A 23,676-nucleotide genomic window follows, 5' to 3' on the forward strand; every position below is an offset into this window, starting at 1 on the left:
GTATTGCTATCATTGGTATCATTTTGTTTTTCATTTACTCCTGCTTACCTCTTCCTCTACTGTAGGTGTCTAATTAGCATTAGTATTGCTATCATTGGTATCATTGTGTTTTTTATTAACTCCTGGTTAACCTTTTCCTCTACTGTAGGTGTCTGATTAGCATTAGTATTGCTATCATTGGTATCGTTGTGTTTTTCATTAACTCTTGCTTACCTCTTCCTCTACTGTAGGTGTCTGATTAGCATTAGTATTGCTATCATTGGTATCATTGTGTTTTTTCATTAACTCTTGCTTACCTCTTCCTCTACTGTTGGTGTCTGATTAGCATTAGTATTGCTATCATTGGTATCATTGTGTTTTTTATTAACTCCTGCTTACCTCTTCCTCTACTGTAGGTGTCTGATTAGCATTAGTATTGCTATCATTGGTATCATTGTGTTTTTTTCATTAACTCCTGCTTACCTCTTCCTCTACTGTTGGTGTCTGATTAGCATTAGTATTGCTATCATTGGTATCATTGTGTTTTTTCATTAACTCTTGCTTACCTCTTCCTCTACTGTAGGTGTCTGATTAGCATTAGTATTGCTATCATTGGTATCATTGTGTTTTTTCATTAACTCTTGCTTCCATTGTTGTCTGAAGTTCTCTAACTGACCCAGTAAGTCTGTTGGTCCGTAACCTTCCTCATCGTCTTTGTCAAACAAAGATGGTATATAGTCTTCTTCCTATAAATAAGCAATGAAGATGAACCCTTTCATGATAAACAAAAAAAGCATGTTCAATGCCTTTTATATTCTCTTGATCAATTTACTATAGCTTTAACATGTATAGCCCAAGTTTTAAAACAAGTTGATTTCTTTTTAAAAAAAAATGCAATCGTGAACCCAGAGGCTTGTATGGGATAAAATATCAGATAATTACAGCCGATTTCATTGAGTGTGTAGGGAAAGGTAGAATCCTTAGGTCAGCTTACTTATTAGCTGAACTGTAAAGTCATTATTAGGTAAGGTATATTACTCGTCTTTTAAAGTAGTCTAGTCTAACATACAGACCGATTGGTTATCTGTCAGACTGGTCTACTCTAAATACCTAACCTAATAATGACTTCACTGTTCAGCGACCAAGCAAGTTAACCAAGGAATCTACCTTTCCCTACACACTCAATTAAATCGGCTGTAATAAATAAAGATATATTATTTTGCCTCATTTTTGTTGTATGTATAAGATAAAGACACTGATCAATATGGATTGTTAATTAAACTGCTGTTCGATGTGGGGCAAAAGTTTCTTGTTAAAGGAATCATTTCCCTATCTTCATTTGATCTTCACTCCTTCTCTCTGTCGAAAGATAACATTACAACATGCTAGATAGGAGTTACCTACTGGATGTTCCATTCTGAGGTGCTGTTTTTGAAATAAGAGTTAAGTTTTATGGCTAAAAATTTGATGAAATTAATCATGATTATTTTGTTTTTGCAGCCAGTTGGGAAATGCATGGTTCAAAATGAAAGCTTATTTGATATTCCTAAACTAAACAGTTTGTTTTTCTTCTTCTGGGTTTATATATTTATATATCATACATGTCATATATATATTCAAATCGTTTTTTAAAAGAAAATAATTTGTATCAAGCTGGACCTTTGTGTGTGTACACATGTACTTCTTAATTTTGTTGCTATTAACATGTTTATTATCTTAATTTGTCGCAAAACACACCTCTTTCAACTAGACCCTCTACAATCATGGCAATGCTCTAACTTGGCTTATAAACATGATAAACATGATAAATGAATACAAATTGCTAAGACTCCTTGAAAATGTTTTTGCTGAATTCTGAAAACTTAACTGCAATGATTCTTGATATTAAAACAATTGTTAATATATTCATGTAAACCACAAACAGACATATTGGTAGTTATTTACAATAGTTTTCGATTCCAAACATTGAGGAATATATATACATGATATATATGTTTCGATAAATAACGGTTTAAACAGTGCATTATAAGCCTCTTCGGCTGGCTGAAGTTTTATAATATGTATTTAATCTTATGATAATACTTTATATTGAGGTTGCACTATAATAAACAATTCTTTTTCTTCTTCTTCTATATAAAACTACATTCATGACATTTGTTTTATTAAAATGACCATGTCTAAGAATAGCTAATATATACAGATATATTTCTTCTATCAAATACTGTAATATGGTCATTTAACATTCTTAAACTTCAACATGGAAAGTCTTAAACATCATCAGTCATCAGTCAAGGGTCTAACTTAAACAAGTTTTACAAAAAATAACATGCATTGTGTCATAAAGAAACCTTTTTTTTTGATTTATTAGATTGAAGCTGATATTCACGCACTGCAGGCCATTCAGAGAGAAAAGGAAGAGACTTCAAAGATAATGCAGGTGAATGTAGGAGACCATGTTGCCATATAAGGCATGGCAAAATCATTTTTCATACATCATGCCTGTCATGTACATGTTGTTTGACGATGAAAAATGGTCTAACAACATACTGAACAATTAATAATGAAACTATAAACAGTCAGGGGACTTACTTTTATAAGTGATTTTTAAATCACTTATTTAAGTAGCAAATTCGAAGTGAATTTGTAGTTTTACCAAAATTTTAAACACATAGGTATAGATAATATCTTTTCATTAGTAAGGCCAAGGTTTTTTATTTGTTGGTTTACGGATCCGCCGACCTGATTTTGCTGATTTTCAGAATAAAAATAAAATTGACTTTTCATGCTTTTTTATTCCCGCCGACCCTTTTAAATGCATTATCCCTGAAAAATAATTAAATTTTTCTTTATTATGAAATGAAATGCATTAATCATTAACAAAGTTGACTGTAACCCTTTCTGTTGTGAAAAATAATTTACGTTTCTAAAAATAGACAAATCAATTATAACTGACCTTGAAATGTCTTTTGCGCAAATAATTTTGTGGAACGAAACCTGTGTTTAAAACCACTTACAAAATAAGTTTGTTTCCCTTATTTGTCATCAGTCCGTAAGATGCATCATCTCAGAGAAATAGACTTGTCCAAATGTGGACAGGTGGAATACATCAATTAAAGTACTGAATATTAACAAATCATTTGAAATTTTCATGTTTCATAGATAACAAAAAATATCGATCATTGGGATAAAAACCGGATTGCATGACAACTGATTAACCCGATATTGTTGTTTTTCCAGTGGACGAGTCTATTACGTTTTTCGACACGTGTGTTGAAACTTATTTTTGTACGACGTTTTTATATTTTTTTCTTTATCAGTTTTTGTGCTTGAAGATCATTATTCACCAAGTTTTCTGGAATTGATTGAGAGCTACGCGAATCTGTTTTTCTTGTTTGTGAAATGACGATTTAATTTCGTCTTTGTCCGTGCAACCCCCCTTTTTTACAGGAAATTATTAAACGATGTCATGCGATGTTCATGATCACTGATCAATAATATTTCAACGAACTTAATGTTAAGAAATGATGACAAAACAGCATATAAGACCAACATTTTGTTAGTAAGGTGAAATATATATTTTATTTTGCATATTTTTTCTGTTTTGAAAGATATTTTTTTTCTTTTTTTTTCCGACCGACCGACCCGACTTTTTTATGCGAAAAATCCGTAAACCAACAAATTAAAAAACCGTGGCCTAAAATTGAAAAAAAATGACCTTTTTGCTACTTTTCAGTAGCAAGGTTTATGCCTTTAATGCTATCATTTAGCTGCAAATTCTATTTTAGTTGAAAAAATGCTATAATAATGGCTTTACATAATGCACTAATACTTTCTTAACAGATTTGTTTCATCTTTCAGATTATGTAATAAAATTCTACTGTTCGCGATAAAAATTTCACTGTTCGGGGGTGTTTAAATTAGTGGGGGTTATTAAAATAATGATACTTAAAGTAGTGATTTTAGGGAAGGAAATTGAGGTATGGTACTTAAACAAGTGATTTTTGTGTCATTATTCTAGATTCAGTACAAGGTCATCACCTGAAATGACCTGGTCATCCTATCCACACAGATGTTGGTTCTGATAATTTTAGAATCATATTTAGTCCCTGGATCATTAGTATTTTATATTTAAAGCTGCAATAAAATTAAATCACTTCTTCTAGTGGTTTCGCCGCGATATAGCCTTTTTGTGCTAATGCGGCGTAAAGCAACCAACAATCAATCAATCTAGTGGTTAATTTGTACTACTTAAATAGGTGATTATTAAAGAAAGACAACTGTTACTTCCAACCTTTGTGGAAATAATGTTATTTGAATCAGTGATTTAAATCACTCATTTAAGTTAAAGTCCCCTGACTGATAAAAGGAAAACATTACAATGTTCTTCATCCTGGTTACATACATGTATAACGTCATGTATAATCAGATATATCATGTGTATAAAATCAGGATAATTATAGACATGATAGATATAACTAATTGATAATATTAAAATAAAAAAATTAAGAATCTATCAGGATGCGATTTTTAAATCTCTAGCACAGCACAAATGTAACCATGGTAACAGTGTTTCCTGATTTATTTATTTATTGTTCTTTTGTTTCCTGGAGTATATTTATCATTGTTTATGATCTTTAAACTAAGTACTGTGGATTAGTTTATTTCCGTTGATACCAATTTTCATGGATTGATGAAAACCTGCATTTTCTTGAATATTTGATTTGGGCAAAGTCTGCAAACAACCCTATAGAAAACTTGCAGTTAGTTGAATATTTAAATTCATGGTTCACCTGTACCCACGAAAATTGGTATCCAACGAATAATAACGAATCCACAGTATTTGTACGAATTTCAATGGCAATATTATGGTAAAAAGAAAATATATACTGAATTTTATAGTTTGTTCCTGTGTTGAACATGTTGAAATGTTCCCTTGATCCAGGCTAGGTGAGGGTTTGGCACCAGGACACAATATGTTTAACCTCACCATATTCTATGTGTGATTTTCCCAAGTCTGTTGCTGTATATAATTTTTTTCTTCATTTATTGTTGTAAATAAATCAGATACAAATGTACATGTAGTTAACTCAATTTTAATTTTCTCATTCCAAATTGTTTACTTTTTTCATTTCAGAGACTTAATATCTTTACCATCATGACCATGTTTACATGCTGCATTTAAATTGCTGTATATGTTTTGCTCATTGTAAAGGACTTACTATGATCATGACCTATAACATGTATAATTGTTAGATTCTAGAAATGTGGTCTCTGGTAGAGAGTTGTCAGATTAGTAATCATACCACACATGCTACCCCTTTCATTTGTCAATCAGACAGCAATCCTACAATGGCAACCTTTCATTTGTCAATTAGACAACAATCCAACAATGGCAACACGCCCAAGACACATTAATATAGCGATCATAATGCATGACATTAGAACCTTTTCTCAGTTTAAAACTTAATCATTTTGACTCATACATTGTCATACTTCATGTACATGTCATATCATGCATATGGAATTTGGTGTTTTGAGCACAAATTTTGTACTTTGATAACTGAATGACCAATGTGGCAAATTTTGCTCAAGAGACCAAATGACACAGAAATTAACAACTTTAGGTTGTCATGGATACATATATATCATGTCTATTTATGTTTATACAATGTACATGTACATTTTGTCTCAGATCATTTTATGACCATCTGCAGATGTCAGATCAATAGTAATTAGATGGAGTCTACAGTGGAATACACATAAAATGCTGATACATGTTCTGAGTCCATGCATTGTAAATTGTTTATTTAAGACTTTTTAGACTTTGGTTATATATAATATACATTTTTTTTTTAGCAAGTTTATTATATGTTATAAATCAAATGTGGGAATTTGAATCTATATGTAGTCCATGTAGTCTGTGAACATGAATTCGAATTTGACAACTAATGCCCCTTTAATAAATTTCTATATTTTCTTAAATATATGTATATCATGTACATCACTGGAGTTTGAAATTGGTGATCCTCATGATCATTTGGTAAAATTGTAAAGAAAACAAAACACCTATGTCATGCATGTACATGTAGTAACAATCCAGCAGCGCCTGCATAGAGTATATACATTGTATCTCAAAATTGATACAATATTTTTGTGCTTGTATTTCCTATCATGATTTCCTTGATATACATGTACAAAATGTACATGATATAAGGGTTGCTACTCACCATGCTCACAAGGAAGCTATTAAACCAAGACTTCCAAATCATGCAAATGTCGAGGTGGAAATCGTCCCTTCGTCAATTTTATGGCTTTCGAGACGCGACGGCCATACTTCCATGACGGCCATAGGATGTGTCGGCCATACCGCCACATCGTCCATGGGACAATATCGGCCACACATTGTGAGACGTATCGTCCACACTTTAATTTTTTTTTATTGAGATTATAACTTTAAATATAATAATAAAATAAGTATTTATTCTTATTAATAACTTCAATATGATATTTTGGTATTTTTTTCTGCACAAGAGATCTACTTTAGTTTATTCTTGCATGTAAGAGTAATCTTTGCTTGATCATCGTCACTCGTTGGGGCCATATTATTATATCTGTAAAAAATATATTATTCTAAACAATAAAAATCTTCTCAATCTTCTTGAAATTTAAAACAGTTTGTATTTTTACAAGAATGTCACTACCCAACGAATGTTTGCACTCCGTTTGAACTCAGCTTGGGTGCTGTGTTTTTAGATCTTTTTATAGTGATCTCAAATTGTATTTCCTTTTTCATTTCTTGACAAAAGCATAATTAATACTTGTTGACAATCTTCTTAAATTTAAAACTTAATCATTACTTGATTACCTTGTTTTATATTTTAAAACTAATCTTATAGTTATAATTTTGACAGAAATTAGTCTCCCATTCAGATACAGTCATTCATATTTGTTCATTTTGTTCTGTTTGTTATACGGGAGATATTAAAACATCATTTATATATAGAAAACAATATGATATTTTAATATTTTATTAGATTAAACACATTCCTATATAATGCGTAAACAAATGATATAACAAAATTAAACATGATAAATAATGTTAAAACAGTATAGTTTATTAAAAAAAAAGTTATAATAACCATCTAGTCTATAAGTATCAAAATAATTCATATATAACATCTAAAAAAAACACAAAAAAAAACATGGACGATACGTCTTTACAAAGTATGGCCGTTTTTGTACTATGGCCGTTTCATCTTTTCAGGGTATGGCCGTTTCATCCTATGGACGTCATGGCAGTATGGCCGTTACGTCCTGCATCGATTTTATGGATGCCATCGCGAGTTGGGTGACTGTTATGGAATGCAGGATCTGCTTACCCCTCTGGAGCACCTGGGGTTCTTATTTTTTTTTATGTTGTGTCTTGTGTACTATTATTTGTCTGTTTGTCTTTCCTTTCTAAGCCATGGCTTGTCAGTTTATTTTCCATGTATGAGTTTGACTGTCCCTCTGGTATCTTTCGCCCCTTTTTTAAAAACATGATGGTCCGTAGTCCAAAAAATTATGACGTCTTGAAAGGCTATTATATTTTTTATTATCATCGATGTAAGGCGTCAAAGAAAAAAATTATAATAGCCTTTCAAGACGTCATAAAATTTGGACTAGATGGTACGCAAATAGTCAAATATTCCATAAGGACCTAAGAAAAAAAGCCTGAACACCCTACCTAAGAGCTACGGTTCCACACCTAGGTTGTGTCAATCGAATACCAATGATACCATATATATAAACAGTTGACAAACATTCAATAAAATCAAGGTATCTTTAAAGTTTGATCCATGATTATCCAAACATGTGCATATGTGTGAAATTCATTAAACATGCACACCACTGTCACCAGCTTGGAAAATCTTCAAAGTTCAAGTACCTGTGCCCTATTTTCAAGACAGAACATACAAAGGAGGTATTGTCAAGTTATGAGAATCGCTCTGAAGAACAATGTACTTACCATTGCTTGGATGGTGACTAAAATTAAATAAATAGCTCACAATAAGAGAAACATATGACGTTAGAAATGTTCTGTTTCACTCTTTCAAAAGCTGCCATTTTACTATTGCTTATTCTCTAGACTATTCATCCACTCATAGAAAATCTACAAGAAGTATCGAACGGTATGTGTCTAAAATGAAATCAACTTCGGGAAAAGATCCGGGATTTTTTTTGTTAAATTGTCTCCCTTGACACAATGTTAAGAAGAATAAGAAATACATAAAAAAGAAACAATCCTTTTTTAATGTCCTTCTGTCTCATCAATTATATAAAAAATAATTCATTTATTTAAATTTTCTGAGTCTAAAGAGCTGGATTAATTTTTATCAAGTTATTTTGTATAATGTATTAAGATCATACAATATTTTTGTTCAATATACTGAATTTTCTGTTTAGGGTCTAAATTTTGATTTGCTTTTACAGAAACTAAATAGCTTTCATCTGATGAAGTCCTAATCTTGAACTGTGGTCTGCAGCTGACATGTCAGAAGCTAGTAGTCTCTTGTTAATTTATGTATCATTGTCATTTTGTTTAGTTTCTTTTGTATCTTTTTGTAACATAGGACTCAGAATTTTTTCAAACTTCGATTTACTGTGCATATTGATGTGTTAGTTTATTCTTCAGTTGGTCTCATTGGGGTCTAAGTTTGAGGCAGGATTGCTGATTTTTTGTAAGCGTGACACGTGAAAGTCAAATTATTGTGCTGTGAAAACAGTAAATGAAGTCTAGCGGGACAGAGGAAATTGCAATAAAATGAGAATTGCTTACATATATACTGTTAGCAGGATACAGGAACCTGCCAAAACAGAAAGCCGGGTCCGGGAACAGAACCCCCAATGAGACCCCCTCTTCATTGGCTAGAGTTATAGGGGGAGGGTTGAGATCATACAAAACATGTTTAACCTACCACATTTTTGCACCTGTTCTATGTTAGAAGCCTGACTGGCAGTCCTGTAAGTTTTGTAATTTTAGTTCATTTAAATGTTTTGGAGTTTGGTGTGAAGTCCATTTTAACTGAACTATACACATTTTGTTTAGAAGCCAGCTGAAGTCCCTCTCTAGGTGTGGGATTTTTTCTCTGTGTTGAAGACCTATTGGTGGCCTTTGGCTGTTTCTGCTCTTTGACACATTCCCCATTTCCATTCTCAATTTTATTCATCCCCATTTTTTCCAATTCTTCTATTTATAAAAATAAAGAGATGTTATAGGATTGCCAATAATAGTCTCAACTTAAAGACCAAATATCATGGTTGATACATGGACAACTGATTCATAACAAATATTAAATGGAGTTTGAACATTAGATAAAATTAAAAGTTTTTTTTTTTCGTCTGGCAAATAATCATTATCCCTTATTGAAGTTCAACCATGCAATCTCAAACCATTCTTAGACTTAGATATAACTAAAGGTTAAATAGTTTATGCTTCAACTAATTGGACTGAGCACTATATCGATATATTGCTCTTTGAATACAAAGATCTGTATTATCCTTAAATGCCTTTAGAATTCACCTTCCTATCTGATGGGTTTACTTGTTGGTCAGTGAATTCTCAAGTCCTATTTGGTCAGAGATATATTTTGGTGTCTCACATTATCCATAACGGTCATCATATTTGAACCAAACTAACAAGATTTGGTATGACATACTCCATAAATATTTTTATTTTATTGATTTATTATCTATTTTAAATTCCCCACAATTAATCAATGGGTCATAATATTTTTTTAAACAATGTCAGCAAGCAAAAAGACATATATGGAAGAATTGATTCCATCACAATGACTATTTATATTAATGCAGTATACATACATTGATCTTTTATCTGTTCTATATATACTGCAATACATTAATGACATCTTTGTGTAATAGGCGTTGTAAAGACGTCGATAACGTCGGATCAAAACAAATTGTAAATGCGTAGGAAAAACATATAGTCCCTTACATTTTCTACATTAATTTCATAAAAAAAGCCATTTGACAATGTAATAAAAAGTATAACTAATCGCCGTATTTGAATATCAAAAATAAGACAACGCGTGACCGAACGACGCATGGATTAAACGAGTGCGCAGCACTTAATGATCACATATATAATAATAACTGTTTAAATTTGTTTGCTGGGCATTAGTTTACCGTAATTTACCAATTATGGATTCGGTAATTTCCGCTAAAAAACGAAGTTTACCGAATGATCTCATCATTCATAAATCTCATCATACATCAATCTCATCATACAACAAAAAACGTATAATGTTGTGAACACTTAATATAATGTTGTGAGCACTTAATATAATGTTGTGAGCACTTAATATAATGTTGTGAGCACTTAATATAATGTTGTGAGCACTTCATATAATGTTGTGAGCACTGCATATAATGCTGTGAGCACTGCATATAATGCTGTGATCACTTCATATAATGTTGTGAGCACTACATATAATGCTGTGATCACTTCATATAATGCTGTGAACACTGCGTATAATGCTGATTATTAACATAAGGCAGTCGTGGCGTTCCATAATTTTAGCCTTCTTTAGAGTATAACAAACAACTCTAAAGGTGTTTTCATATCTGTTTTCAAGCTACAACATAAATTTCATAATTCATTAGTTGCCCATTTATTAGATTTTTCAGCATGTCAAGTTAAAAATCTCAAATTGAATAAAACTGATTAAGCATATATATTCTTCCTTTTGTGGTTTAAAGTTTCTTTAAACAAGGTAGATGCTGAAAATAATTTACAGATATAAACAATACCAAATATTCACATTATTTTTTCAAAATGGTCACAAAGTCATAAATTTGCAATTTCTTTAATGAAAAAGTGCAAAATAAATATACCTTTAATACTTTGGTTTTGTACATTTTATGAGCAGAGGATTAGAGGATTATAAAATATAGTCAAATACAAAATTATAAACCCATCAAAGTATTATATTTTACATGAATTTTAAGAAAATCAACCAAAAACTGACAAAAGACTCATTTTTGCAGAGTTATCTCCCTTTTCAATGTTAAATATTCCATAGTAATTAAAAATGCAAAATTTGAGTTTTCCTCAATTTAGATTTTATGGGACTTTCTTTTATGTATGTTTGGGGCTTAAGGCTATAGATTAGACCAAAAACGTTTTTTGTTGCAATTAGTTTTAGGTTCAAACTTAGTTTGACTGGACTATACAGACACTGAATATTTAAAGAGGGAAACCTTTTTTGGTCAAGTTTTGAAGAGAAATATACATAAATTAATAAAGTTTTATTTCTTATAAATGGTACTGTCTACAAATATATTTTTCTGGTCCATGTCAACTAATCTCTAGTATCATATTCCTTCCTTTCTAGTTGGGCATACTTTTTGTTTATCTCCCCTTCTTAGCGGTGTATACATTTTTTATCTCCACTTTCAAGAAGATAAAACATGAATTATCTCCTTTTTTAACATCAACAACATGATGTCAAGTGGCAACTCTCATCTGATTCTTTAACTTTAGATACTGAAAATAAACAAAATAATACTTGATTTACAATAAATGTACATTATGTCACATAACTAAAAGAAAGTTGACATCAAGGGAGATAACAGACGACTTACAGCAAAAACTACAGCTAACACAAAGTTCGATTAATTACATGTTCTAACTAATTAACAACAAGAGGATTAGATGTCAGAGTTATATATATATAATATATCTGATGGGTTTACACGTCACCCTATTTTCTTTGTTGGTCAGCAGATTCTACGTCCAAGATGAGCATATATATATCTGATGTCTCATGACATTAATGACATTAATTACATTAATCACATGTTCTAATTCAAGAGCACCTGACGGAGTTCATCCACCCTCCCCCTCTCCCTTATCAAATTTCATGATTTCATTGACTTGATTCAAGTGTTTCTGTTCAGAAGATTTAAGATGCATGTTGAATTAAATCCGACTTGAAATTAGAAATTAAAAAAAAAACAGTAAATATATATTTGTTTATATTTACATTTTTCCTGCTATCAATAGCCTGCTGTACCCATAGTAACTCCATAGCAACATTTTTCCTCATCCCTCTCAAGGCCTCAGGATCATTGGGGTATACACTATTAGCTGAATTATCTGGAAATAAATTAAAAAAAACCATACTAGGTGTTTATATTTTTGTTCATCATGTTGTTCTGGCAGCTTAACCATTTGATGTTTTAATTTTACATGTGACTATATATATAGCTTCCTTTGATCAAAACTTCACAGTTATTCAGATATCCTATACACATTGCAGGGCTCACACTACTTCAGAATCAAAGGGAGAAGTGACCTCTCTTTTTAAAACTGATAGGAAGAAGTGGTGAGATTTGAAAGAGATTGTATACATGTATGTGGCACTCACACCACATCTGCCTTTATCTATATATCATTTTTATATGTCTTCTTCATGAATAACTACTGTAGGGTTGGGAAACATTAATTTTCTACAGGTTTAATTTCCTGGTTTTGTCTCTTAATAGGATCATATCAAACAAAGATGCTGATCCCCTGGTATTTTAAGTATGTTCAACCATACAAACCCCTGTTTATATCTTACATGTGTCTTAAACAACCATACAAACCCCTGTTTATATCTTACATGTGTCTTAAACAACCATACAAACCAGTGTTTATATCTTACATGTGTCTTAAACAACCATACAAACCAGTGTTTATATCTTACATGTGTCTTAAACAACCATACAAACCCCTGTTTATATCTTACATGTGTCTTAAACAACCATACAAACCCCTGTTTATATCTTACATGTGTCTTAAACAACCATACAAACCCCTGTTTATATCTTACATGTGTCTTAAACAACCATACAAACCAGTGTTTATATCTTACATGTGTCTTAAACAACCATACAAACCAGTGTTTATATCTTACATGTGTCTTAAACAACCATACAAACCCCTGTTTATATCTTACATGTGTCTTAAACAACCATACAAACCCCTGTTTATATCTTACATGTGTCTTAAACAACCATACAAACCCCTGTTTATATCTTACATGTGTCTTAAACAACCATACAAACCCCTGTTTATATCTTACATGTGTCTTAAACAACCATACAAACCAGTGTTTATATCTTACATGTGTCTTAAACAACCATACAAACCCCTGTTTATATCTTACATGTGTCTTAAACAACCATACAAACCCCTGTTTATATCTTACATGTGTCTTAAACAACCATACAAACCCCTGTTTATATCTTACATGTGTCTTAAACAACCATACAAACCCCTGTTTATATCTTACATGTGTCTTAAACAACCATACAAACCCCTGTTTATATCTTACATGTGTCTTAAACAACCATACAAACCCCTGTTTATATCTTACATGTGTCTTAAACAACCATACAAACCCCTGTTTATATCTTACATGTGTCTTAAACAACCATACAAACCCCTGTTTATATCTTACATGTGTCTTAAACAACCATACAAACCCCTGTTTATATCTTACATGTGTCTTAAACAACCATACAAACCAGTGTTTATATCTTACATGTGTCTTAAACAACCATACAAACCAGTGTTTATATCTTACATGTGTCTTAAACAACCATACAAACCCCTGTTTATATCTTACATGTGTCTTAAACAACCATACAAACCCCTGTTTATATCTTACATGTGTCTTAAACAACCATACAAACCCCTGTTTATATCTTACATGTGTCTTAAACAACCATACAAACCAGTGTTTATATCTTACATGTGTCTTAAACAACCATACAAACCAGTGTTTATATCTTACATGTGTCTTAAACAACCATACAAACCCCTGTTTATATCTTACATGTGTCTTAAACAACCATACAAACCCCTGTTTATATCTTACATGTGTCTTAAACAACCATACAAACCCCTGTTTATATCTTACATGTGTCTTAAACAACCATACAAACCCCTGTTTATATCTTACATGTGTCTTAAACAACCATACAAACCCCTGTTTATATCTTACATGTGTCTTAAACAACCATACAAACCCCTGTTTATATCTTACATGTGTCTTAAACAACCATACAAACCCCTGTTTATATCTTACATGTGTCTTAAACAACCATACAAACCCCTGTTTATATCTTACATGTGTCTTAAACAACCATACAAACCCCTGTTTATATCTTACATGTGTCTTAAACAACCATACAAACCCCTGTTTATATCTTACATGTGTCTTAAACAACCATACAAACCCCTGTTTATATCTTACATGTGTCTTAAACAACCATACAAACCCCTGTTTATATCTTACATGTGTCTTAAACAACCATACAAACCCCTGTTTATATCTTACATGTGTCTTAAACAACCATACAAACCCCTGTTTATATCTTACATGTGTCTTAAACAACCATACAAACCCCTGTTTATATCTTACATGTGTCTTAAACAACCATACAAACCCCTGTTTATATCTTACATGTGTCTTAAACAACCATACAAACCCCTGTTTATATCTTACATGTGTCTTAAACAACCATACAAACCCCTGTTTATATCTTACATGTGTCTTAAACAACCATACAAACCCCTGTTTATATCTTACATGTGTCTTAAACAATGTTAAATATTTTCATCCCTTGTTATCTTGAATATATGTTTTTTTCAAATATGTATGTCATGTACATGTACGTGATAGTCAATATGTATGTCATGTACATGTACGTGATAGTCAATAGGTATGTCATGTACATGTACGTGATAGTCAATAGGTATGTCATGTACATGTACGTGATAGTCAATATGTATGTCATGTACGTGATAGTCAATATGTATGTCATGTACATGTACGTGATAGTCAATATGTGTGTCATGTACATGTACGTGATAGTCAATATGTATGTCATGTACATGTACGTGATAGTCAATATGTGTGTCATGTACATGTACGTGATAGTCAATATGTGTGTCATGTACATGTACGTGATAGTCAATATGTATGTCATGTACATGTACGTGATAGTCAATATACATGTCATGTACATGTACCTGATAGTCAATATGTATGTCATGTACATGTACGTGATAGTCAATATGTATGTCATGTACATGTACGTGATAGTCAATATGTATGTCATGTACATGTACGTGATAGTCAATATGTGTGTCATGTACATGTATGTGATAGTCAATATGTATGTCATGTACATGTACGTGATAGTCGCTTTATTTGGTTTAAACACTAACAAGCAATGTTTTGGTTTAATTTGGGTCTGATTTGTTGCAACTATTCCACCACTGTTGCATTTTTTTTATAATAATTCATTGATATTGCTTGTCAGCATTTTATTTTCCAAAGTATGGTAAATGGTTTAGAACAAAATGTTGTCATAGTCATGATTTATAAGAATGAAGTGTGAGTCAGACTCTGCTTCAGTATCATCCCATTCTATATCAGAAGCAAGTTTGGCAATGCGTAATTTTTCTTTTTGATGATACCACCCATATGTTTAGCACTCACATTTGTTTTGTCACAGCTATCAACTGAATATTAAGGTTCCCTTTGAGGCCACAAAAAATTTAACATGTTGTAGTTTTGTTGTCTGAACAGCAAGCAGTAGACTTTCTTTCAGAGCAATATAAATATGAAACTCCTGTTAAATAATACTTTATTTACATGTAGCCATGGGTTCTTATGGAGTTGTAGCCTTCTCAATTAATAATTGTATATAGGGAATTGATTATCTGACTTGCATACTTTAAAACATCCGCAAATCAGTCTGTTGTCAACCGTTTAACAGAATATGCAGCTTTACTACTTGCTGTGTTGTTTTTCTGTCTCACCGACTCATGGTTTGCCAAATTTTTTTTTATTAACTGGTCCCTTATGTTTACCAGCCATACAGCTTTCAGTAATAGATCAGTGTTCTCCCCAGGCCGTTTTAGCATCGCGGTACCACGACGCTATATTTTCTTCCTGTGACGCTATAATTATTTCCACGACGCTATAATTATTTTCAGGATGTTATTTTTCTTGTTTCTTTATGGCAAAGCCATGTCCTAAATTTTAAACTTTCATCTTATTACCGCTTGTGATAAAAAAAAATGTATCACCTTTAAATGAAATCCCCTCAAGTCAGACAATAGGGGCAATTTAGAGTGATTAAATATGTAATTCCTTCCAACAGGGACCCAGATCAGTAATTTAATGTAACACTCTATTTTAAGACAAAAATAGAATTCCAAACTTTGATATTATAAAAATAGATTTATAAGAAAACAATTTATAGATAAATATAAATGACGAACATGAGAGAGGCAGGTAGTGTTTAGAACACAGATTTGACTTATAATTTGGATGAGGTTGTTGAGTAAACAGTATCTCAGTACATTGATTTTTCCTATTTTTTCACCTGCATTTACTTACCTTTACAATCAGAGCTAAAGCTATCCCATACTGAAGTCACATTAGTTAATACAGAGGATTCTTGATGATAGCTTGGATGTCTTCCTCTTTGAGATTCCATTACAGAAGATAATTGAACTGTCTCCTGTTTAGGTGAACCTCCAAATTCTAGTGCAGGAATAGGACCTACTTTCTGACCCAGTTGTGAAGGAGTTTTGTTATTTTGAGGAGACGTTTTCCTTGAATCTTGTACAGAGTCTTTCAGTGATATATCGTTCAGTGTCCGTAGTTGGTTTTCAAACTTGTTGATCTTTTGTTCCAATATTTGTCTATTTGTAGTGTGAACTTGTGTGCTCCCCTTTTCTGTCTGTGTGTCTATATTTGTTTCTTCCTTGTAACAAGGTAGATCATCAGTCTGAATCAACATATCATATGTTCTAACTGGATTTTGTTGTCCAGTTGTCTCCCTTGTTTGTTGTTCAGTTGTCTCCCTTGTTTGTTGCCCAATTGTCTCCCTTGGATTGTTATTTTGGTGTGTTTCTACCACTGATATAGTTTCTTCGTCCATACTAGTTTGTGTTTCAATGGTGCAACTGTTGATTTTATTTGTTAATGCTTGATGGGAGAAATTAGAAATAACTCCTGAATTTCCCTGTGATTCTGTATGGTATGGAACAACAGGTTTAAAGGGAGTTTCAGAGAAATCACTTGAGTTGGAACTTCTTGCAGAATTTATCTGATGAACTTCTGTCGTGTCTTTTGATTTGGCATGAATTTCATGATATTTTATAGAGCTTCTCAGAGATTCAATATTTGGTGAGTTACGTGCTGAGACATTAGGAGTAACTTCTCCAACATTTCTCTTTAGCTTGTGTTTCCTGACTCTGGGCATGCCCAGTGCTGCATGCGGCCATTCCACAATGACTGATTTACTTTTTTCAATATCAGAAACTATCTTTTCATACTCTGATTGCATTCCTTTAAACCATTTTCTGACTATGACTCCTCTGATCCATGCCTAAAAGTAAAACAAAATTCTTTTATCTGTAATTTTCCCCGACTTTTTCATGTGAAAAATCTGTAAACCAACAAATTAAAAAACCCTGGCCTTAGTATACAAAAATTTGTAAGGGTTCAGCGGAACCCAGTGTCTCGCCTTCTTTTGCTGTAAGTCACAGACTCAACATAGTGGATAGCTGGATATTATCTTTCGATTTTAAGAAGCTTCTGTCTAAATTTGGTTTATGAATCTAAAAAAATTTTAATTTTTTTAACTGCAAACTGTACAAATGCTGTATGTTATGTTATCTTGAAAAAAAACTAAGTCCATTTATACATTTGTTATAAGTACAATGAAGTAACAACAGTAAACAGGATTTTTTTTACAAAATGTAGTTACTATCATTTGGTCATTAACAACAATGAACAAGCTTCTGTCCAAGTTAGGTACAAATTCAGGAAAGATAAGAATTTTTTTTAATTAAAAATAAAACATTAACCATAGAGTGAATGTAATCTAAACTGGCAGAAAAAAACAACATGCACACATGAAAACAGTTAATCTTTTTGAGGCTTAACAAGAATGTGTCCATAGAACACAGATGCCCCACTCACACTTTGATTTTCTGTTTAATAACACAAATATAAATTGTACAAAACTTTGATATTCCTTATTGTTCTTCATCCCATAAATTCTAGAATTGTAAAATGGGTAAAAAAAGGCTAACTGCGAGTGAGAAAAATATGTCAGTATGTTTATTAGGACAATCATATGAACAGCATTGTATTAATATTGTAATGTTTGATTCGGCCACACAAAACATGATTAACACATTTTGTAACAGGCCTCGACAATAACGCTTGTCCGATTGTCCGGTAACAGAGGGAAAAAAGGTCGGACAGTAAAAGCTGTATCAAGCTTGTCCGTTGGGACAAGTGCAATTATTCTGCAGAAAATAAGTTTAATCCAATTCTGATGAACAAAGTAATAATAAACAAAAAACAAGAAAACAAATATTAATTTGACAAGTTTCTGTATTCTGTTTATTCAAGTGCAAAACCTTTTTCTTCAATATGTTTACTTGCAATCGATAATTTTTAACTGGTTCTTTGTCAAGTACTTTTTAACAGGTAAAAGGTATACTATTCTTACTAATCCGAATCAATGATGCGCTTTGTAGATAAGATAACTTTACAGGACAGTAAGTTTGTCACCTCGAAAGATTCAGCTCCAAGTTTAATAGACAGTTTGGCACCGTGGGAGACATATTTAGTAGACATGATTGATAGACAGTTTGACATGGCAGGAGACATTTCGGGACCAAGACAAATCAGTACCTCATTTTGCTACTTTATTCTGTTCCTTATAATAAATACCATACCCGTAATGTTTTTCACAAAAATATTTATTTTTAATAGAATTATTTTGGACAAGTAACAATTTCATTCGGACAAGTAAATTTTGGTATGTACAGGACAAGTTGAAAAAAAATTATTGTAGAGGCCTGATTTACCCTGCCACATTTTTGCACCTTTCCAGGTCCATGAAGTCAGGAGCCTCTGGCCTTGTAAGTCTTGTATGTTTTCTTATTTTAGTTCATTTATAAAAGTGTTTTGGATAGGTATAGGAAGATGTGGTGCGAGTGCCAATGAGACAACTCTCCATCCAAATAACAATTTTAAAAAATAAACCATTATAGGTCATTCTAATGCAACAACTTTTGTAACGTTTATTTTGATTGGATAATGTGACTTTTTTTGTCACTTTCTTACATGGCATCAATTAACAATTGATGCTATGGGGCGTACGCGCAAGCGCAGACGACATATGACAGATTTTAAATACTTGTTTTAACGTTGTTTTCTGTCAGTTTCATTAGAATGCATGGAGATAACAATATTGTATTTTAAGCTCCGACAGCATCAATTTGGGATTTGATGGTCTCAAATACCCGTTTACTGTCTCCGCTAATGCATCGCCAGTAAACTTAATTTGCGAACATCAAATCCCCAATTGATGCCGTCGGAGCTTAAAATACAATACAGTTATCTCCTAAATGTACGGCCTTCAACACGGAGCCATTTTAACAAAATTTCCTTCTAGATATTATATTTTGATCATAAACAAGTTTCTATCCAAGTTTAGTACAAATCCAGGATTGTTTAAGAAAGTTATTAAAATTTAAAAAACCTTTAACCAGTTAACAACAGACATGACAGAGTGAATTTGTATTGTTTCCTGGCCATGCTGGCAGAAAAACTAAGTCAATTTTAAATTAAAATACGGAAAAAACAATTATTTTTTTTAACATATTTACTTCTCAATACTATTTATGATCATAAACAAGTTTCTGTCCAAGTTTGGTACAAATCCAGGATAGTTTAAGAAAGTTATTAATATTTTAAAAACTTTAACTGGTCCCAGAGTGAATGTCATGTAATGTTTACAGTGTTTTCCATTCAGCATTTAAGCCGGGTGTGGCGACCACCTTCTTTTCAAAGCCGACCACCTTTCCATTTTAGGAGGTGGTCGGCTTTTTTTTTAAATTCTGGATTTTTTCCGGTTCCGCACCGTAAAATTTAAAAACTTATCGCGCCTCGCAGATTTGTTTTCATTGACAAAAATGGCGGATCGTCAAATTTCAATGTTTTCTTTATTAATCGGGGAACGGAAAGGCAGATGACGATGGTGATAAGGAAAATTCTGAGCCATATAAGTCAACTAAAACGGGTAGTTGTATTGTACTTGTTGAAATTGAAAAAAAGTATCAAAACAACAGAAAAGGCACACAAGCGGTCGCGAAGATAAACAGGTACGGATGAGGGACTGACCCTCAGGCAATGGGTCATACTGCTGTTGAAGAAAAGAAAAAGAAAAAGTTTGATTTTTTTAACTTAAAAGGGGGAAAATCGTTTTATTTTGTACAACTTTTCTAAAAGAGTGTCCCATTATTTTTAATGTCCATAATGACAAAAAAGATATAAGTCCAGAAATAAATATGTGCTCATTTGTATCTCTTTAAATGTACCCCTCATAACAGGGATAGTCATTACATTGAGAGGTTACCCCTCATTTGAGGAGTGGTGATAAATATGAACAGGACTTTAAATGGCTTATCGTCACAGAAGGATATTACTGTTTTGTGTACCAAAAATACAGCACTAAAGCGAGGAACAGGACAGAAACTTGGTTCGATAGGCCATGCATTCGCAGGAGGGAGTCCTGCAAAAGCCATCATGATCTGCTATCTGAGATGCACAAAACTAATTTGTCAAATCATTTAATGAAAGGCTAGCAGTGATAGCAGAAGAATGGTTCAATTCCATTAAATGTGAATACAAATTTATCCTTCTTTTTTGTGACCCCAACCCACAGTAAAAAAAAATAAACCCTGTTGAAAATATTAAAAATTAATCACCCAGTTGCAAGAGTTTTTTTCAAAACACCCACCTTACCTTAGTGAAAAAAGGAAAACACTGGTTTACCACATCATGCACATGTACCAGCAGAAAAACTTTACAATTAAAATACGAAAAAAATAGAAATTTTATTTTTGCAAAATTTACTTCTGGATACTATCTTATGATCATATTAAAACAAGCGTCTGTCCAAATTTTGTACAAATCCAGGATAGTTTAAGATGACGATGGCGCCGATGGAATGTAGAATGCTATGTCTGGCTTTGGCTAGCAAAAATGAGTCCTACACAGAAACAGAACCGGGTCCTATCGCCTAAAAACATGATCACACCAATTCACATTCTCTCCCTTTAACTCTCGCACCCTAGATTGTACCCTTTTTATTGGTTTTGTGTTTATTAATATTATGTTATTGTTTAGGGGTCAGCTTAGTCCAAGTCATCAGGCGCGGATCCAGAGGGGGGGGTTGGAACCCCCCTTTTTTTTGGACGATCAATGGGGACATGTAATTGGAAACCCCCCCCCCCCCCCCTTTTTAAATGGCTGGATCCGCCCCTGGTCATAAATATTTGGACTAGGGTCAGCTGCAGAATTTTCTCACTGTGTCGAAGACACATTGGTGGCAGTCCATTTGGGCATTTGCCATTTCTATTCTCAATTCATTACTAATACTATATAGTATAATTTAGTCAAATAAAGGCCATTTTGACTACGGAGGCGATTTTCCTCCTCACAGTTACTGTCGGGGTTTTTTTCTACTGTATCTTTAGAAACATTATTGATAATGATAACTCTGTCGAACGTGACTTAGCATTCCGTCAACTTGCAATGAAATCCGATTCATCAAACAGCTGGTTTCGTAAAGTAGTTATAATCACAGAATTATATGATCTGCCGTCACCTCATGATTGACTTGTCAGCCCTCCTTCAAAGTCAAAATGGAAAAAATTGGTTAACTCCTCAGTAAACTACTACTGGATAACTAAACTAAAATCTGAAGCGTCAGAAAAATCATCTTTAAATCTTTTAAATTATGCTGATGCTGAATTTGGAAGCATTCATTCTATTTGGAATACTTGTGGATCTGAACCTTACTCTACCTTACGTGCCTGTATCAAATCTAAGTTAGCATGTAACACTTATACTCTTCAATGTGATAAGTCTAAATTTAGTAAACGACAAATTAGTGCAATCTGTCCGCTATGTGGAATTGAGGATGAGAACCGGTTACATTTTATCTTGAGATGCAGTAGATTAAATAATGTGAGAAACAGTTTTATACAGAGTCTAAAAACTTTTATTAAGGATGTTGTAATCTTTATGATGAACTATTTAGTTCCGAAATCAACACTTTACAGTTAATTATCGACTGCAGTGTATTTCATTTTCTGACCAGAGGCGATGTTTTTAAAGTGGAATGTATTACTAGAGGACTATGCTTTAAGTTGCATCAGGTGCGTTCGAATTTATTGAGGTAGTACTAATAAATCAATATCAAACAGCTTAATGAATAAGTGTGCAAAAGTGTCAATTGATAATTTGAAATGGGGCAACGAACATTTTGAGTCCAATGACTTGCGCTCCAGTTTCGGTCATGTATATATTCATGGGATGTATTTATTCTCGTGTGTAAATAGAGGTGGTGGTTAATGTGTATAAACAATCAATATTAGTGCATTGGATTAACTGACAATATATATATATATGATATTCACACTGAAAAGTGGGTCGTCTGATATACTATTTAATAAACTAAATTTTAATTCACAAGATCTGTGCCCTGAAAAAGTTATGGAAACCATATTAGTTTACTTAACCCACAAAATATTGATGACACAAAAAATATATGCCATTACATACAATTATGCTTTGAATCTTTGTAATTTTATTCATTTAACCTTGATTTGATATTTTGTCATACATAATATATATTTATTTATGTGATGTAATATCATGTTAATGTGGGGGAAGACATCATTATACTTGTATTGATTTTCCTGATTTAATAAAAACTTGAAACTTGAAACTTGATTTTTTTTGTTGAGAAAGATTTCTGCAGATATTTTCAGGTTTGTTTGAGACATGTAGTCAGATGGGATCCATTAGTAGTTTCCATGTGGGAAACTATCAGACCAATCTATTTGATGTCTGAGGGTTTTAGCTGTTCCCCTAATGGATCGGTAGTTTCTTTCCGAGATCCTTTATCATAGGATTTTCGGCTTTCCTCTACCAGGAATACAGCTGGGCATTTAGCGGTATCGGTTTGGATTCCAAGTATGTCCTCTCCGGTTTCCCGTTCGTTGTCTAGGCATTTGTGCGGCATCCGGGGTGACCTTATCCTTTATTTTGTATATAATGTTTTTTTATAATATGCATTTTTTATATTTTTGAGGATGAGTGAGTCAGGTGAGTGGGTGTGTTCGTATGCTTTATTACATTGTACTTATTGTTTTGGGGAAGGTTAACTTTCTGGTAGTAAGACCCGTCACGGCCAGGCTGGGAAACTGGATAGGCAAATGCTCACATTAAATCTGTATCGATACAGTGTGTTAAATGTCTTCCTTTTTACACCATAACCCATGGTGGTGCTCCTACTAAAGGAGGGAGATACGGAACATACATACATACATACATAGGCGGAACAGTACAGACTAAAGTAAAGTAAAGTAGTAATGTCAGGATTCTGAACACTACAAAAGTAAAATATTAAAGACCTGGATCTTAACAACATGATGTTCATCAATTTCTAAATCTTCAAATTCACTATCTTCGCTGTCTTCCATGTTGGAACAAATATCGTATCTATGTTTCTGATTGGTCAAATCAGACGGAAGTTCAT

The 23,676-nt window shown here is 32.7% G+C and overlaps 2 protein-coding genes across 2 annotated transcripts in view; both read right to left on the minus strand.

Moving 5' to 3' along the window:
* Positions 1-8,121, minus strand: part of LOC143054975 (F-box only protein 9-like) — a 30,499-nt gene extending 22,378 nt beyond the window's left edge. Inside the window, exons 1-2 of the mRNA XM_076228076.1 lie at positions 7,988-8,121; positions 546-725 (exon numbers count right to left, since the gene is read on the minus strand). Of these exons, the coding sequence (XP_076084191.1) occupies positions 546-725; positions 7,988-7,990 (183 nt within the window). The 5' untranslated portion in view covers positions 7,991-8,121. The remainder of the gene's footprint in view (positions 1-545; positions 726-7,987) is intronic.
* A 3,150-nt stretch (positions 8,122-11,271) lies between these two features.
* LOC143054976 (uncharacterized) lies at positions 11,272-23,656 on the minus strand. The gene is made up of 4 exons (XM_076228082.1): positions 23,552-23,656; positions 16,440-17,436; positions 12,024-12,136; positions 11,272-11,524 (listed from the first exon to the last, which is right to left on the minus strand). The coding sequence occupies exons 1-4, from the start codon at positions 23,618-23,620 to the stop codon at positions 11,486-11,488; spliced, it is 1,218 nt and encodes a 405-aa protein (XP_076084197.1). The 5' UTR covers positions 23,621-23,656; the 3' UTR covers positions 11,272-11,485.
* Between the last annotated feature and the right edge of the window lie 20 nt (positions 23,657-23,676).

The sequence above is a fragment of the Mytilus galloprovincialis genome, chromosome 12 (assembly GCF_965363235.1).
Source record: "Mytilus galloprovincialis chromosome 12, xbMytGall1.hap1.1, whole genome shotgun sequence".
NCBI classification, from domain to species: Eukaryota; Metazoa; Mollusca; class Bivalvia; order Mytilida; family Mytilidae; genus Mytilus; species Mytilus galloprovincialis.